At 33.2% G+C, this 19,758-nt stretch overlaps 1 protein-coding gene across 1 annotated transcript in view; it reads right to left on the bottom strand.

Annotated features, from left to right (window-relative positions):
* Positions 1–672: 672 nt before the first annotated feature.
* The window catches only part of TSC22D2 (TSC22 domain family member 2), a 44,941-nt gene continuing 25,855 nt past the window's right edge, over positions 673–19,758 (bottom strand). Inside the window, 2 exon segments of the mRNA XM_006926215.3 lie at positions 673–2,410; positions 3,403–3,454. Of these exon segments, the coding sequence (XP_006926277.1) occupies positions 2,150–2,410; positions 3,403–3,454 (313 nt within the window). The 3' untranslated portion in view covers positions 673–2,149.

Here is a 19,758-nt window from a genome sequence, read left to right as displayed (position 1 = left end):
TTCTCCACCTGTCATTAAATATCACAGTTTGCACTTGAGGGGCACAATTGGGGAGCCTTTTGGTTAACATTCCAACATGAAAGTTTCACTTTCTATCTCACCTGTGATGACTCTACTTAAAATCACTCTACCCACATCTTTGGAGTTGCTTATTCAAGCCTACATAGTTAGTTCTTTTAGTTATTTTTAATGTTATCCATTAACATTAAAATTTAGTTTATGTTGAACAATATATCCTATAGCACTAGAATATAAAATATTTGGTGATCCCATGTACATCCTGATTTTATTCATTCAGTTTGTGGCTAATCAGATTATTTAAAAAAAAACCTTATTTATCCTGTTTTTAACGCATAGAGCTAACTACTGGTTCTCATTAACTCCTGATTAGCTAGCTGGCTATAGATACAGAGCATGTTAATTTCTACAGGCACCTTTCTGAATTCAAGTAAATGTTTTGGTAGAAAAGGATTTCCTACCTAAATGTCATTGACACAGTATGAATATTGAGTACAAATATTGCTCAATATTCTTGCATTCTTTGTTTTACCTTGAAAATTTAGTAACTATCACTAGGTTATTAATAACACAGGTTTTCATTTAAGGAATATTTTGAACTGTGAAAATACAAATCTAATCAAATTAAATTTTGAACACATATAGAGCCAAATATTTCAACAAAACTGCAGTTTAATTTCAGAAAATGTGTTAAAATATATATTTATACATCAATTTCTGACATACACTTAATGTGTTAGTATACACAAAATGATGCTTTCTTGAAACTGTATTTATGAAATGTACATTTTAATTTAAATACTCAGTATACACTGCACTTAATCTGCATGTTGCATTTATTAAATACATTAAAATCTGCAATGTAACAAAACGTTTTCTGCATACGAAATTCAAAACACCATTTTAAATGAACAAAAGATGGCTCACTTCATTTTTTCTTGTATTTTACAACTAGTGTATAGTACACTAGCTCAGCTCCACCATAACTACCTGTTCGTTCTTTTTTATTTGACATTGTTCACAGACTAGTACATATTACGATAAGAGTGCTGGATAAAAACATGAGGTACGAAAGTGGTTCAAAGAGCATAGGTCATGCAGATCATGCTAGACAGCAAAGAAAATTGTGACCGAGAAAACACTAAATAAAAATACATAAAGAATGTGCATTGTAAAAAAAAAACAAAAAAACAAAACAAAACAAAAAAACCTCCATTACACAGCTTTGCTTCTTTGGTTACAAAGTAGGTTGAACAATTTCACAGCTTTTTATTCCCACCCGAAGAAAAAAAAAAAGTCATACGAAATGTCAAAAAGCAGAGGAATCGTGGCAATTTCTCTATTAGAAAGTAGAAACAAATGAACAAAGTTTTCTTCATCAAAATAGCCCAATTATTTATTATATCACAATAACTGGTGACTACCTGTACAGTTGCACTATGTTCTTCATACTTACACTATACAAAATTTACATTCAAGCTGGGTCTTTACTAAAAATAAATACCGAAGATAAATTGCCATTAGTGTTAGAAATATGCCAGGATTCTTTTGTTCAATTATTGCCTAAACGTTTTATCTATTAAATGCAATCCTGTCTTTCAATTCCTTTACTGATACTTATAATTATTCAAAAAAATTAAAAAAGTTCTGTGACATTGTTCATGTACATTATGAAAATAGCAGCCCTGTAATAAATAAAACACAAATAAATGAAAACTTATGTAGGCAAATGTTACTGATATTGAAAGAAAAGTGGCTCTTTAGATGAACTGTTATTTATAATGTGATAGGAAGGCTCAGGGTAAATCCAGGGGTAATAGGAAAAATGGGAGAGCCACCAAAGCTCTTAAAAGACCCCACTCATGTGCACCAGGTAAAATGCAGACTTTGCTTGCTTTAATAAACCCCACCTATTATTCTCCTTGTGTACTGATGACATAAAACTGGACATCAACAGTGATGCAGACATCTCTAAGAGAAAAAAAGCTCTTGTAGAATGATTGTCTAATACTGAAAGGCCAAACACACAACCGAAGCATGGCTACTTGCTTTCGTATAAAGTGAAAAGAACACCAGTGGCACACAAGGATAGACTGCTTTCAGTTTTTTTCCTTAATGAGGCAAGAAAGGTTTATGCTGAGGAGACATTCGGCTGCTGTGGAGGTTGTGTTGGCTGCGGAGGCTGTGCTATCACTGCTTGCTGTTGAGAAGTGCTACCAGGATTGGCCTGTTGGGCTGGGAGTTGGGATAACTGATCATTGTTTGAAAGAGATTTTAACAGTGCATTTTCTCGTTCAAGTAAAGAGTTTCTTTCAACTAATTCTTTTATTTGTTCCTTTAGAACTTCCACTTCTTCTCTTACTGCATACATCAAATGGCTTTTCACCAGATCCTGTGAAAAACAAAATTGGGAATGTCAAAAAGAGAGAAAGGGAAAAGTATTGCTATTTGGTTCTAGCCTACCTGGTGCCTTATAAACACAGATGTTTTTCTATTGGTTTTCCTACTCTTGCTTTTAATGTTTCTACTATATCTTGACTGGCCCTAAGGGAAATGCGGTGGAAAAAATCCAGTTCCTAGCTAGGATAGCAAGCCCATGATTTTCTTTTAAAAGTTTGGAGTTATTTCCAAAAATACGAGCTCCTTAAATTATCAATTATAAGCTTAGAATTCAAAATCAGTTTAAAATTACATGTTTAGATGTTGGACTAAGAAAACAAAGGACAGTAAACTTTCTAATATTAAACTAGTTATAGTACTGCTTTAACAGATAAAGTGATCTATAATTTCCAACTTAAAAACTTTAGTTTTTAAAAATAGTTTGAGAATAATGGTTCTTATTTTTAGCCTACCTACAGTTTTAATAGGCTTGAATCAAAATATTTTATGTAATATAAATAGAGAGTATCTTTAAGGGAACAAAAAAATTTGATACAAATAGCAGAAATCAGAACCAGAATCAACAGAAACAAGTCTGTTTATTAAAGCTGAGTAAAGCAGTGTCTGTAAATGACCAAAGGAGAACAATTTCCTATTGAAGTTTTCATTTTAATACTTTTATCTCTAAACTGTTTTTGATGCTGAAATATTTGGGAGAACACCATGCATTTTGATTTTGTATGCCCCTGTCCCCCAAATGGCCCTTATCAATGGTAATGCATTAAATGTGAGATGTTCAAATGGGGGAAATATTTACTTCACTGGTATCTCTACACTAAAATTTCTCAATGTTCTAGCATCTGCAACTAAATTTCATTATCAAAAACAAACTTTGGTCATCTTGGTTTAAAGAAATTAGGTGTTTCTTTTTTAGAATTGATAAAAACCAAGTGCTTTATACAACCAACAATCTATGAAATGAGAGGACTATAAACTTTTACTTACCATTGCTTGTTCTATTTTGTTGTCAATGGCTACACCACCTCCCCCAGATGCACTGGAAAAAATTAGAATATTTCATTAAATTATTCTAAAAAATGTATTCTCCCTTCCAACTCTTAAGATAATTAAGAACATTTGTGTTTTACTTAAAACAAAAACAGTAATTTAAAATAGCTTATTTAAGTCTGTTCTCACAATTTTAGTCCTCAGAGCTCTCATTTTGAAAATAAGGATCTCGGCAAATAGATGATTTCTAAAAATCCTTTGTAATTCCTTTTCTATTTTGCCTATGACAAAATACGCTACTTTAACTTCCAATGCTACTCAGGAGTTCTCAATTCAGTAAACTTAAAAAGATAAATTTTAAATGAGCAGTACCCTCTCCACATATCTTAAACTTCATTTACCAACTACATATTCTAATTGCCTTTCAGGTGGAAATTCCAATAGTTACTTATTGCATTAAAATTCAGATGATGACTTTTCTTCTATAGATTTTATATTTTAAGATCTAGTTTAAAATTTTTTTAGAACTGGCTTCTAAAAATGATTCAGAGGCCTTTAGGGCAAACACTACTTGCTGGACTGGTTAACAAGGAACTCAACATTCTGGCAGACCTATATGCTTTGATTGTAGATTACTCACTGGCAAAAATCATCTAAGGTATGAGTTTGGACTAGTTTTTCCTGGAAATAATTGAAAGTAGTCTAGCTGGTAAGTACATCCCAAGTTCAAATATCGCTTTAGCATTTGTATGATAGTGACACAGAAGGCTGAATAACTGTTCTCTTTGGCAGTTTACATTTTCCTGTGTATTAACTTAAACACTAAGAGTAGTGAAGGTCTATATTTTCTTCTTGGTGTTTTTGTAAATTTTGAAGAGCAGTTATTAGGTTTTCCTGTAAAAACAAATCTGATACTTTAATCCACTGCATCAATACAAAAAGAAGTGTTTAAATAACTTTTATATAAGACTTTACTAAATACTTTTCATAAAGTATACCCCACCTAAGAAAATTTATGTGCTAATATACCTGAAGACTATTTTATTTTAGATGATGTGGACCCTCAATGTTATATCAAACTGAGGCTCAGAAATATCCTGTCTGGTGTAGAGGCGCCTTTTATATTATAATCCAAGTAGATCTGGTTATATTCCTGGTTCTGCTACTCACTACCTATGTGACCATCAGCAAATCAACTATTTAACTTCCTTGGACCTCAGTTTCCTCAACTGTAAAATGAAGAGACTGGTGTCAATGTCTCAATGGGCTTTCCATTTCTAAATCCTCAATGCTCTGAATCAAAACAAGGGAAATACTAAGCTTGTTTACCTGAGCATTATCCACATTAATTACAACATACTACTTCACTTCTTGCTGCTATTTCTGAGTGAAAAGGGGCTTCTGTATACCTAAATAACTGGAAAGGATACACACACACATTTAATAAATACTTATATATGCTAGCCTTTTAATGCTTATATGGAGTTGTGCAAAGTACATCTATATATAACTATAAGGTACAGAATAACCACATAAATCATTAAGGCTTCATTGTAAAGTTCAGGCCAGATGCCATGTGTCTGTATTCACTAAATATTGGCCACAACTTGGTAAAAAAGATAGTGATAAGCATTTAGAGTTTACCTGAGAATTATAAATTATACTTTCCATATTTTTTATTTCTATGTCAAGGAAAAACAAAGGATTAATATTTTAATTTTGTTAAGCACTACACTTTAACGGAATTAAATCAGTCACAGGTACAATTGCTATCACTATAGTGACTTTTGGCTACTTTGAAGGCTGTTATTCAAGAATTCTATAATCTGTAGTGGTTCTTCAACTTTTGCATGCACCAGAGTCATCTGGAGGTTTGCTAAAACACTGCTGGACTCCACCTCAGTTTCTGATACAGTAGGTCTAGGGTGGGGCCCAGGAATTTTCATTTCTAGCAAGCTTCCGGGTGATGCTGATTCCGCTGCCTGTCAGACCATAAGTACTTTGAGAATCACTGGCTTACAGAAATGAAAGTTCTAAGAGAATGAGTAACAAAAACGTAATTCTATTTTTTAAAAAAAATCTTAATAGCCTGGTATACAAAACCTTTCATGACCTTGAATCTTGCCTTCTATAGTCTCCTTTCCTCTCATACTCCATCTGGCCTGTGTAATATTGTAACTATTTTCAGTCTGTGGACCATACATTCTTCTCAGGTTTCTATGCCTTTGCAGAAATTGCTCCTTCATCTGGAAATGTTGACAGTTCAAATTCATCTGGCAATCTTTTACTTGTTTCTTAAGATGCTCCAGTGCCATCTTTTCTGTGATGCCTTCTGATTTCCTAAGGCAGAGCCAATTACTCCATACCCTCCTGTGCTCCACTAACCTTCACAAACTTTTTATGAAAGCGGAATAGCAAATTCTGGCTTCTCCGTATCCTCACTGTGTACATTCTGGGAAATTATTTAACCTTTCTAAACCTCATTTTTTTTCATCTAAAATAAGAATTGTATGCCCCAATTCATAAACTCCTGTGAGGATTAACTGAGTTTAAATAACACTACCATTGTTAACTCTGTGCTCCTTGAGGGAGATCCCTTATCTTCTTCACCTCTGAGGAAGTGAATACTGTACTTGGCACATAAGAGTTCAAATGCATGCTGAAAGAGTCACTATGATAGTAAATGGATTTGAAACTATTACTGGTTCATACTAAAAAGCCAATAAAAATTTTTGTGTTTCACTAAATTAGTAGTGCTCAAAGTATGGTCCCTGCACCAGCAGCATCAGCATAACCTGGAAACTTATTGGAAATGTAAATATTTGGGTCTCCTCCAGACCTACTGAATTAGACACTCTTGAGGTGAGACCCAGGAAGTCTATTTTAATAACTCCTTCAGGTGATTCTGATAGAAACTACAGTTTGAGAACCACTGCTTTAAATAGCCTGATTTACAATAAAGATATCAATACAGTAGTCTTGATCTCACATTGATCTCACATTAAAAAAAAGAAAAAGAAACTAAGAGAAATCAACTTTTTCTTTATTAATGTGGACAGACATCATAGCTACTTGTTTAAAATAAAAATAGTGTAAATTTCTTCTTTTACATTTTGATTATTTCTTCTTTTACATTTTGATTATTTTCTTCTGTTCTCCCCTCAATACAAATGCTAATTAACAAAGCAACAGGTAAAGAACACTTAAATAAGCAGATAAGAGGGTATTTGACTTCAAGATCCAGAACATGGTTTAAGAATATTGTCTCCATGAGGGGTAACAAGTTTTCAATTGTGTTCAAAGTCAAAACAACTGTCAGTTCTCTTTTTAAATGAGAAAAATTGAAGCAGAATGAATAATTTTCCTATGTTTGCTTCCTTGACCTAATGTTATATTATTATAACCGTTTCTTTTTCATTATTGCATTCACCACACTGTAACTTGATGGTTAAGCAGTTTCTGAACCTAAGTCTCTTAAGGAAAGGCTTCCTGTCTAGGACTTTGCAACTATTCTTGTAAACTTTAAGTGCTATATAAAGGCGAGGGATAATTTTTTAAAAGAAAGAAAACTTTCTGTTTGCTATGGGTCACTCTTTTAGAATAAAATCATATCTTGATTAGCATTTACTAGAGGAGTGAAAAATTGTGGAAAAACGGACAGGAATATAGAACTGTAGGGGTAAAAAGATAAGAATGATGATGAATTTTTAATTACTGGAATTGAAGCCCCAAGAGAACCAAATAAGCTTGAATTTAGTGTTTTTAAAAACTAAATTGCAATCACATTCAAAGGAAAAGTAAAACTCACTTAAAGTATCAGTGCTACAGCAAGACAGCTTGGCTTTCCATGCTGCTGTTCATCATTTAATTCATCTCAACTGGCTGCCAACCACAGCCTTTCTTCCCAGTCCTCCCTGGTCTTATCACAATAAATGACCTGCAACTCACTGAGAAGACAAGAGGCCAGATATAAACTTCTGGCTTCACAAGTTTCCTATATTTTTATCTTTCTTAAAAGGCTAACTGTTTCATCCATACTCTCAGCTCAGCAAACCATCTCTAGTCTTTCCTCTCTAAAAGTTAAAATCAAAGAGCCATGCTAACTTGATTTCACATTTAAAAAAAAAAAGAAAAAGAAACTAAGAGAAATCAACTTTTTCTTTATTAATGTGGACAGACATCATAGCTACTTGTTTAAAATAAAAATAGTGTAAATTTCTTTTACATTTTGATTATTTCTTCTTTTACATTTTGATTATTTTCTTCTGTTCTCCCCTCAATACAAATGCTAATTAACAAAGCAACAGGTAAAGAACACTTAAATGACTGCCAACTTTACAGCAGGCACACATTAGATTTATAACATAAATCTGATAAACTCATTAAATAAAGCCTGAGCAACATTCTCATTTTACAGTTGAGGAAACTGAGGTCAAGTAACTTACTCAAAGACAGTGTTAGGGTCAGGATTCAAAGCTAGACCCAATTAAATGTCAAAACACATGCTTTTTTAATCTACTATAATAGTAAGACTGTGAAAGGAAGAAAGCAAGTATCTATAATGATCTAAAAAAAAGGGGTGTGTATATGATGAAGAGTGCTTTGACTAAGCACCACATGCTAATTGTGAAACTATATGCATGGATCCAAAGATTAAAACTGTTCATAATATGACATTTCTCTTATCTAACACATTCCTAGATGAGGTTCAAGCTGTGAGAACAAGGGAGGTAACTTCTTAGAAAAGGCACTTGCTCAGTGATCTTTAGACAGCCAGTATAGTTTTACCTATTTGCTAAGAACTAAAATGTTCTTTTGGTTTCTATCTATCCATACACAGAATAGTGTAAAAAAAAAATTACCCTGCTTTACTCAAAGACCCTTCTAACTCTGTGTTGACTTGCAATCACAAAATCCACTAGAGGATTTTCTTAAATTAAAAAATCAAATCTTTTGTGTTAAGAACAAACTTCTTCGATTGAGCTGGCAAACCTGATAAATACTTATGTCCAAGCCCCCTTATCCAAACCAGGTAAAAATGATTCTTCATAAATGGCAGTCCTTAAGAATCATGTACTGTTTCCAATATCATGTATAACCTTCACCCCTGTCCTCCACTGTAGGCTCTATAAATAACATCACTACTACTAAAATGCATTCATTCTAACCTGGGTAACATTTTGCCTCTTCTCTAAGAAATACATGTTTGTTTATATAAGGAAACTGTTAGCTGATTGCAAAAAAAAAAAAAATAAATCTATTGAACCTAATTCAGCAAGCCTGTGAAGGTTAAATAGAAAAAAAAATCATCACTCTTCTGTAAGAGGAATTAAAAAAAATATTTATAGCTTAATACTTACTTAAGAGCAAATAACAATTATCCTTCCAAAAAGGAGCCTAGATAGATAAAATTCATGCAGACTTAATCTCTGGCCAAATGCAAATTTCTGTGATTAAGAATAAAAACTATCAAAGTTAAAAATAAACTAAGGTAAGACCTCAAAATTTTATGTATTCTAATTATTGATCATAACTTCTACCAAAGTAAAAACAAATAATGTTACATTTCATGATTTAAAAACTCACAAAAATACCATGATTTTTATTGATAACACAAAATAAGTGATTTTTGTAGATGATAAAAGCTATCATGCTAAGCAAAGCAGATAAAATGGCTAATCACAAAACTATTATTTGCTCAAGTAACCAGTCTTACAGTGGTGAGTGGTAAAAAGCTTTTGCCAAGGAACTATTAAAAACCCAGTGAAATATTTATATAAAGATTGATACCTGTTTTTAACATCTACAAAAACCTTGCTCACCAATGCCCTCGGCATATTTTACATTCATCTAATTTTAGGTCAAAATCTTGGCCAGAAAAGAATACTTAAAAAGGGTAAAAAAATGATACATGCTATGGATTGTACCAATGTCAATATCCTGGCTGTGGATGTTATACTACAATCATTCAAGATGTCACCACTGGGGGAAGTTGAGTGAAGGGATACATGAGACCTCTCTGTACTTTTTTTTTTTTTTTTGCAACTTATTATGAATCTAAAATTATAATTTATAATTATTTCAAAATGAAAGTTAAAAAAGAAACATGCACATGGTAAAAAGTAAATTCAAGGAGTGTACACAAAAAGGTATGTAATCAATACAAAGTCCCTCTCCTATATCATCTGTATTAATGGCCTTTTAAAAAGTCCAATTAGGAAGATTTAATACTCTGAAGTGGGTCTTTGTAATTCTATGTCTCAAAAACCTTCTTCAATAATTTCCCTAAAATGTAAAGTACTTCTATAAATCTAAGACTAGAATCCTAATAGAAGAATGGGTTGAATTCACATGGACAGTTCAAAAGAAATGACACGAAAAAATATTCAACATCTCAGTCACAATAAAAATACAGATTAAAACAATAATGTAATACCATTTCTCTAAACAGACTAGCAAACATTAAAATTTAATATACTGTTAGTGAGGTTGTGGGAAATGGGCCTTCTTATACAGTGCTGATGCAAGTGGTAAAACAATATAACCTGTACAGAGAGCAATTTGGTTATAGCTAACACAATTTAATAGACACACATTCTCATTCCCTCCCTCCCTCTCCCTTTCTCTCTCTCCCTCTCATTTATTCACTCTTTGAGCCAGGAATCCTACATCTGGATATTTATCCCATAGATAATTTTACATACATGGGAAATAATGTACTTATAAGGCTACTCATTACAGGGGAACTGGTTAAATGAGCCACCCATTCAACTGAATACTACTCATCTATAAAAAAACACCACAAAGATGCTTTTCTGTATACAACAATGGAAACAATGTATCCTGGAGAGCTTTAAAAGTAAATGTACAAATGTGTGTATATTAGTATTTGTGTGAAGGGGGAGATAATATACATATATTATATTTGCTTGTATATGCACAAAGAAACTGGAAGGATACACACAAATGAAGGCAGGCAGATGGGGGACAGGAAGAGAAGCAAGATTACTTTCAATGCGTTTGGAGAGCACTGAAAAACATTCCAAAATGAAAGTGACTCATGAAGGAGTTATTACCCTGTACAGTGTGAACTCAAGACATGAACAAATGGCAGACAGAAAAGGGAGAAAGGAAGGAAGAGGAGACAACAACTCTGCTTTCTTTAGGAACTATTTCATTATGGAAGAGAAGGTACTATGTTTGACATAAAAAAACAACAATCAATGTAAGTTATATTTGTGATGTGTAAAATTTATTTCCTTGGCTTAGGGTGAATGATAGTCCTTTAAAAATATATGGTGTAAATAACGTTCATAACTCCCAGTATAGTTCTGTTCAAAATGATTCTGGTAAGTAAATAATTTTTTTTTTTATATATATAAACATCTATGATACAATAGGCTACATAAACTTACACAATAAAAATGTTACATTAAAAAAGCATTCCAAAGAAGGTATGGATAAGATTAGTATGAACTTTACCTTCTTTTTCCAGATCTCTTTACATTTCCAAGGTATGACATTTTGGGGGAATTATTTTAGTATTTGGTAGTAAAAGTCTGATATAGTTTTTTCTTGTAAAGCTACTCTAAGGAAACAACTCAAAAATTAGCTGGACTAAAATTTTATTAAAACACTCAAGATGGAAAATGTTAAAAATAAAGTCTGAAAAAACTAGATGGATACAAAAGTGAAATCTGAACAGCAATTTTTACCATTATAACCCAAATATTCCAAATAAATTAAGAAAGTTCAATATTCTATTATTTCAAGTTAAATACTTAAACGTTATGAGAACATGGAATCATATCTACTTAAGATAAATGAGCTATGTACTAGCTAGTTATTTCTTAATAGACTAGCATTAGGCAAGGTCTGACAAGATGAAAAAGTTATTTCCTTCCTCTGAGTCAGAGTGAAATAAGAAATGAGAAAGGGGTAGGAGGGTGGCATTTCCCCAATGTTGGAGTGCTTACATTGAGAGCAAGCTCTCTTATAAGAGATTTCACTGTACTGTTTACATAGCAGCCATAGGTAATTTGATGACAGCACAATTCATTACTGGGGAATGAAGGATACATACTAAGGGGCTTAAGCCCAAATTAAAAATTTGACACTATAGTCCTGGCTACTTTAAATTACTTCCTGGACTGGGGAAACAGTATATGACTGACAATCATCTAGACTGAGATGTACACTGGTACCTAAGAGTAAAAAAAGGGAGAGTGATCAGAAAGGATTTCAAATTTTGCCGACTGATATCTAGCTCAGAATACATGACAAAAATCTAAAAAATGTAGTTACACTGATAAAGAATTAAGGGAATGTAGTTACATATATTTATTCCAGATATTCTAAAACCATTCCTTTCATCTTCTGGTATAGAAGCTGATGGCAACCAACTTTTAAAAACATCAGAATTCAGTGATTAAAGGTACCTTAATCTAATAAAAGATCTAGGTTTTTCAATACTGATTTTTAAAGACTATCTTTCCTAGACAGTACAAAATTTAAACAAATTTAAACAAATTTAAACAGGAGAGAAAAATTAAAGAATTCTTAATATAAATGAAGACATTAAAAACCTAAATAAAAGTTCAAATTACTTTAACTGTAGTAGGAAAAGAATAAAGATTTAGAAAAAGCCTTCCAGGGAAAGGACTCTGTTTAACAGCTGTTTTGTTGTAAAGATCAATTCTACTTCAAAAGGCTGACAACAGCATTCCTTCCCTTTGAGTACAAAGAAATAGCACTTTTACTATCTAAGGAAATTTTCATGGTGTAATGTATGAAGATGAACAAAGTTGGAGAAGAAACATGATAGAAAAGAATGCTAAAGGAAATGAAAACAAAAGCTCTTAAAATTTGTATTTCATTTTAGAGATGGATAATTTTTACCCAGCACTAGGCCTATTATAAAAACCACCTCCTTATATAGCAAACTCCATCTAACATTCCTAAAAGTAATTCAGAACTCTTCAATAACGACATAAAGAAGGGCCAAGCAGGGGGGAGAGGGGCGAATCAGGACCGAGTTTACTAATCGATTCCTAACATTGACCAGTTCCAAATGCCAGCTCAAATTTTAAATTGGCTATCCTAAACTCCTTGAGACCCTCCACGGTTTACTTCCACTCTCTTTGCCTATACTGTTTCTTACTCTCTGAATATTTCCATGGAAATTCTACCATTCTTTTATAGCTTTCAGCTAATATATTTTTTGTAAAGGCTTCTCTCCTAGTAAATAGTATAGTAAGTCATGCCCCATACTACTCTTATAGCACTAACTACATAGGCTGTGTTTAACTGTTGCATCTATCTCTTACTAGACAAAGGTATGTGTGCTATACAATACCTACCAAAAGGCTGGCAGCTATCTACTAAAGAATTCATATGCTGTGGAAGTCTGGACTCAGGAACTGTATACTTGGAATCTGAGTCCTAAATATATCACTGTACTTTCTCTAACCATAACATGAGGAAGCTGTTTTGGATCACCCCCAGAGCTACTTCCTACACATGACAGTGTATTTTTTTTTCAAGCAGTCCTAGGACATGGGTAATGCTATGATTTTAACTAAACTCAAAACAAATAATTAAGGAAATATTTATCTCATTCCTCATTTTCGATCTGAAACTGAACTTGCCATATATTCTTCATGCCTACTATCTAATTCATACATCTAGGTAATCTAAATTCCTTTGGAGTCATCGAGTCATAAATTCTGAACTTTGCCTCTGTTTCTTATATAGCCGAGTCTCAGTAACATTTATCTTTCTAGGTGATACTTTTGTAAAAAATGATAAATCTCCATCTGTCTCCTCTGCACAAGGCCCAACACTCAATGAATGTCGGTTGGAAGAATACAAAGTTGGACAGTGTCCATTAGTGGGAAAATCTCTATATGTGAAATTAGCAAACACATCTTGTAGTTTGGCCTCACCTTAGATTAGCCATGTCCTGCGGCAAGTTACTCTCACTGGGCTTTCTCCCTTCATCATTAGTTTCAAAGACTTTTATGGAACTTTGTGTAATCACTCCAATGTGACTTTCTGTGTAAGGAGGTGGGGAGAGGGTGGTGAGAAGGAAAGATAGTACATTCAAGACATGCATTGAAAAGAAGTTACCTAAGCAAGCAAGGGGTAAGAAGGGAGAGCAGGACATTGCAAAATGTTTGGTCATGGGCATTAAGCAAGGTAAAATGATATAGTTTTTACAACTGAAGCATGGAGAATCTGTGAGAGATCAGAGGGATGATAAAGGGGCTCACCTATAATGAGGAAAAAAATGCCAAGGAAGCATGCATTTTTTTTTTTTTTTTTAGCTTGGAGCGAATAGGACTTGGGGAGATGGTTAATGTGTTACACGAAGAAAGCTAAATTTTTGAGTGAAGAGTGAGTGGCAGAGGAACCAGGGAATAAAGATGAGAAAATGAAACTTCCAGGTTTCACTTGGGACTGTTGAATTTTGAGACATCTGAAATGTAGATCCTGAAAATATAGGAAGAAATTTGCTGAAAATAGGTCTCTAGAACTTGAGTAGTATCTAGCCTAGAAGTCTAGATATGAGAGTTGTCAGAATGTGGTAGGTAGCTAAAACTGTGTGAGATGATGATGCTTAAACAGTGAGAAGACAAATGGAGTCAAAACACTGGAGAACACCAACATGTGAAGAGTTATGGAAATGGGCTTGGGAAGAAACTACTCTTCTTGGGAAACCTGATTATTTCATCGACTGGTTTTATAATTCCCTCCTTTCTCAAGCATTCTATTTTTTCCCCCCAACTAAACAGTGATTCTTAAACAAATTTTCTTAATCCCATTTCCACAATGAAGCTTAACCAAATGAGTAAAAATGAGACTATCCCCTTGAATACCAAATGCCAACTCCCAGTGAAGAGTACATAGATAATTTTGCTCATTTCATAGCTAATCTTTTCATTTATTCCCATTTCTTGAAGGTGCAGAGATGTTCTTAAAACAGCTTTACATAAAAAGCATAATTCTATGGACAATGTATTTGACAAATTAAAATTATATTAGGCTGGCCATTAGGATTATCTGACTAAAACTTAGCTTTTGTTCCTAGGTTATCAACTAATTTTCCTTTCTACTTTATATCCCTTCTCAATTTGTCCCCAAAGTCCAAGGACAGTAATAAATAAAACGGAAGCTATGAAGGAATTATTTAAAATAGGGATAAACCCAGAAGAAAGAGTACAATGAGGTTTTAATAGATGTAGTTGCTTCATTCTGATTTAGACCAAAGGGGCAGCACACCAAGCACGGTCATCACCCCTTAATACAATGAAGGGAATACTGTAGAAGGAAAAATCTGGTCTATTTTATTTTTAATAAGTTGGTGAATGTTCTGCATTTGGCAAATTTTAAAGTTTTAGATTGCCTTAGGTTTGAGCAAAGAATTAGACTGCTCATCTTTGACAAATATAAAGTACTGGAAATAATACCCCGAAGAGTTAGTCTTCTAGGTTATCAGGTTACTACCCCTTGGCTTAAATCTCTTTTGCTGTATACGTCATTCTGGGGGCAGACATTCTGGGGTAAGAAAGCTTACCTCTGAGCAGCTGCCTAAGCAAAAGGCTGAATTCTCAAGGACCAATAAAGTGGTTTAAGAGCACAGGCTTCAGCATTATATGAACGTGCGTTAAATTCCAACTCCGCTACTCACAAGTTGGGTGATCACAGCAAATTAACACAGTGAAACCAGTTTCCTTATCTATAAAATGGAGTCATGGTTATATCTACCTTAAAGGATTACTGTGAGGATTATGGACTTTTTACAATAGCAAGCACTTAAAATAAATTAGTTCCTTCTATTCTTTGGAGCAATTTGGATTTAGACACTGTAGAAGGATGACTAACCCAATGTACCTTAAATTACAAGTGATAAAGTGAGGTACAAATAAAAATCAATTATAATTAGTATTAAGAAACAGCTTTTGTGTTTATGCCTCACCCAAAGAATGAAACAATCCTAGTTATACCTTAAATTTACTTGATTTCTATGTACTCAGTTACATGTTAAAGATTGAATGTATTCACCAAATATACGCCATACAAATTGTTTGACTTGAGATTTAAACTTACATCAATATTTATTAGCACAGCAGTCCTGTGGATTGAACATTAAAGGTTCTTATTGATCCTCTTTAGGATCTCAATGTTTCATTGTGCAGGATAAAAATAATCTTAACTTACTGTGGGAATTTTTTCCAAAGGCCACTGAGATATAACTAAATTAATTTAAAACAAAAATTTCCAAAACAATGTTTAGCTAAAAATATTCCATGTCTTCCTTTAGTGTTATATGAGTTTTCAACAATAAATAGTACGAAAAACAAATCAGAAGAGTGGGATAAAGTGTTGCTTTGCTTCTAAACCACATATTTTAGTTGAAAATCACTGCTTTAGAATTACCTAATTCAAAGAGATTCTGGTACAAGATAATAGAGAAAAGAACAAAGTAGCACTACTATAAAATCTAAAGGGTTTTAAGGTTTTTTCACTTAAGGAGAACTGTGTACTCAACTAGGTACATTTTCATTGACAAGAAATTTTTAACTAACAATTTTTTCTCATTTCAATCTAGATCTGTGTCCTTGAATCTAGGCAATACAATTCTCTAATATAGTGACAGAATTTTACTATAGTTTGTACACATCAATTTGTATAAAATCTTTTATAATGAATTTTAGACTTAAGTCATGACCTGAAAATTTGTTAATTCAATTTAGATTCTAAAGACTGTCATCTGAAACCAGATGCTTCACCTACATTTTCTTTGTGCTCTTCCTTTCTTGCCAAGAGGCCCCACACCTTTGATTCTTCCACAGATAAATGGGTAGACCTCCTGAGAATTTTTTTTTCTGACAAAGATTGCTTAAATACAAAGCCAATAAACCTTTTTGTGATGTTCCTTGCGTTTGGTTGTTACTCATTGAGGAGGAAGAAATTTAGCAGTTTCTATAATATAGGTAACTGAAATAAGGAGAAACACTGTTTAGGTTTGAGGAACAGAAAAGCTAAAGCTCTATGGATTTTCAGGTTACTTTTGACAAAATTATACCAGTAAAACTTAGCAGTTCCATATACTGATCATGGTGATGACAAAGTCTTTGTGGAAAATAAAGTAGACTTTAAAATCTCTTAACGATCCTTTTTAGATAAAAATCCTGACAAAGACCTTTTTATCTTAGAATCACAGATCTAGGGAGAAATCATTTTGTAAACCTAGTAAAAGGCTTAATTGTATAATCATACCCATAAATATCCATCTGTGGGTTCTTTCAACTGCCCAATATTATACTATATAGACAATTAGAACTGCATCTAAAGGGAAGAAGAAACCAAAAGCTATCCTAAAGGTGGAAAGGGGAGGCTAAAAGCTTACTGGCTTGGTCTAGTAAGTTACTGAAGACAATTCAAAATGCTATGCCTTTAAACATGCCTCATGAACAAGTAGAAGTTCTAAGTGAACTAGATCCAGGAGTGTGAAGAAATTCAAGTGTATTTCACTCTTTTTACAGAGTGGATCAAAGTATACATAAGGAGTCTCGTGAAATCACCAGAACCAATAGTTACGGAGCAAACATCCTTGTGATCTCTAATATGCTAAACAATGTCTCCTTATCCAGTTTTTGAAAAAGAACTTTAGAAATATGTATTAACACCAATGACTTATGGCAATGAATGGGAACCCATATTCTTGATTATGGCAGCTATGAAAACACAGAAATAACTAGAAAATGTTCTCAGCTCAATGTTTCCACAGAATTTGTAGTGCAGCTTGTGTTTTTACACGAACCTAATCTCTTGACTAAATGCTTTAAGTGATGGCAATCATCTGATTTTTCTGCTTCCTGTTACAGATTCTCTGTTGTACAAAAGAGAAATGGAAAAAGGAGACCAGGATGACAAGATAAACATCACTGGAGGTGTTCAAAGATTAGATTACCACTTGGAAGGTGTGTGGTAGACATGATTCAAGTATGAGAAAAAAGGCTGCAATAAATGACCACTAAATCCCCTTCCAAGCCAGATTTATAATTTTAGACTCAGAATATAAACTCAGACGTGGTCCTGAATAAAAGGTTTTGGCTCTGGAGTCATACCCGGGTGTGAATTCCAACTCCATCACTTTTATGATACGACTTCACCAAGTTATTTAGCCTCTCCAAAGGATATTAGGACCAGATACTAGGGTTCAGTGAGATAATACATTAGTGTCTGGCACATGGTAAACACTTAATATGTTAACTATATCATTTGTATTAGTAAGGTATAGTGACAAAATCTAAATATCACAAAATACACAAGAAGCATTGAGTTAGGAATTAGGTGATCTGGTTTCTACATCTGACTCTTGCCTTTAACTGTATATAATAATTTCTAACATCCTTTCAGATACCAAATTTTGTGATGCTATTGCAGAGGGATTTTAATGTACTTAAACATTTATCAAATGCTGTTATAGGGTTACAATATCAAAGAAACATAATCCCAGAGTTTATGAGTTTACAGTTTAGTGCAGGAGACAGACAAGTTATAGGCTTGATAAATGCTAAGACAGGGCAAGATTTTAGAGGGTGTTTAGGGGGCACAGTCAGGAACAAATGTTTAGTGGAGGATGTACCTCTGAAGTTGGAGACGAAAAGAGACATACACAAAAATGTTCCAAGTAAAAAGAACAGTGGTACAGTTATTCATGTTAGAAAACTCAAATAATGAAGACCAGTTAGAAGGTTGTTGTATTTCCACATAAGAAAGGAGAGTCCCCTGGATGGAGATGAGAGAGATGGTAAAGCTGAGGAAATACTCAGGAGGCAAACATGGTAGCACTGTATGATTAACTAGCTATGAGAGATAGGGGGAGTTTGAATGTAAGGAGAGAAGCCTAGGTAACAAATTTGAGCACCTAGAGCATATAGATCGCTTCATACAACATGTAAGTGAAACCCAACACCATCTATATGCTCTTAGTGTGATGAAGAATATGAGAAGAGGGTCTGGATGACATCCTGAGGACACCAATAATACTTAAAGGGACAAACAGGAAAAGCCTGCCAAGGATACTGAGAAGAAATGATCAGTGAGGCAGAAAGAAAAACTGGAAGGGATGATTTCACAGTTGTCAAAATATCAGTCCAAAATCCAAAATCTATGACATCTCAGTATTAGCTTTGTACAAATGGACAAATAGTTAGAACACTAAAAAACGACTTAAAAGCTACTTAACCATGATCGTAACTATTAATATCTATGCATATATACTCAAAATCAGGAAGGAATATGTGAATGTTGAGACTGTAATAGTGTTACTTAAAAAAAAAAAAACAAAAAAAAAACTTGGATTAGGTTTGATTGTTCTTATTTTATTTCCCAAACTTTCCATAGTTTTAATTTTGAAAAGGCAAATACATTACTACTAAAGTAGCTGTGGTACAAATGTATTATCTAAAAGAAGACTTTTAAGATAGGATTCTCATACTCTGATGACCTATCATCTGTACATTTTTAACCATGGCCCTGAAGAAATTAAGTTTAGACTTAATCTGCAGACTACTTCAATTTAACTGAAGAATAAACATATTCTTATGGTTTTATTTATTTTTTTAAGCAGTACTATTATTGTGGATTTAACTTTAAGTCATATTTAGATAAAAGAACATTTTTATAAACACTTAAAAATAGAGAACAATTATAAGGTTTGGAGCTCATTTGAGAATAAAATTAAACCAAAGGATTCACACAAAGCAGGTGTTCGATAAAAAATTCCACATAACCAAAATTTAAATTTGCTGCATAAATATTTTAAAAGTAGACATAAAAGAGGTTTCTTAATAGAATTACTCTCAACTAAGGACAAATGGGAAACTGATGTAGCACTTAGTAGGGGGTTTTATACGTGATTCTTCCCCCTCACCCTAGAAACATCTGCAGTTTAAAGCAGTTTTTTAAACCACTTTTCAGTATTTGCTATTTATAAATCCTAAATATTAAAGGGTGAGTTCCTTAATGATTACACTTAGTACAATTCTACTAGTAAGTACTAAACCTTTTATCATACACATATAATAAATTTCCCTATAATGAAAAGTATTAAATTTGAAGAGATTATCTCCTAATGCAATAAATACTTAATTTTAGATAGCAACTGACCAAATTTATATTTTGAACAAACAGGAAAAGCCTGCCAAGGATACTGAAAAGAAACGATCGGCGAAGCGGAAAGAAAAACTGGAAGGGGTAATTTCGCAGATGTCAAAATATCAGTCCAATACATTTTATATAATAGAGATGACCCATTGCTACTTAAGGTCAAAGGAAATCGAA

This window comes from Pteropus alecto, unplaced genomic scaffold (assembly GCF_000325575.1).
Source record: "Pteropus alecto unplaced genomic scaffold, ASM32557v1 scaffold239, whole genome shotgun sequence".
In the NCBI taxonomy this organism is placed as follows: Eukaryota; Metazoa; Chordata; class Mammalia; order Chiroptera; family Pteropodidae; genus Pteropus; species Pteropus alecto.
The sequence above is the reverse complement of the archived record's forward strand: the minus strand, read 5'-3'. Positions and strand labels throughout refer to the sequence as shown.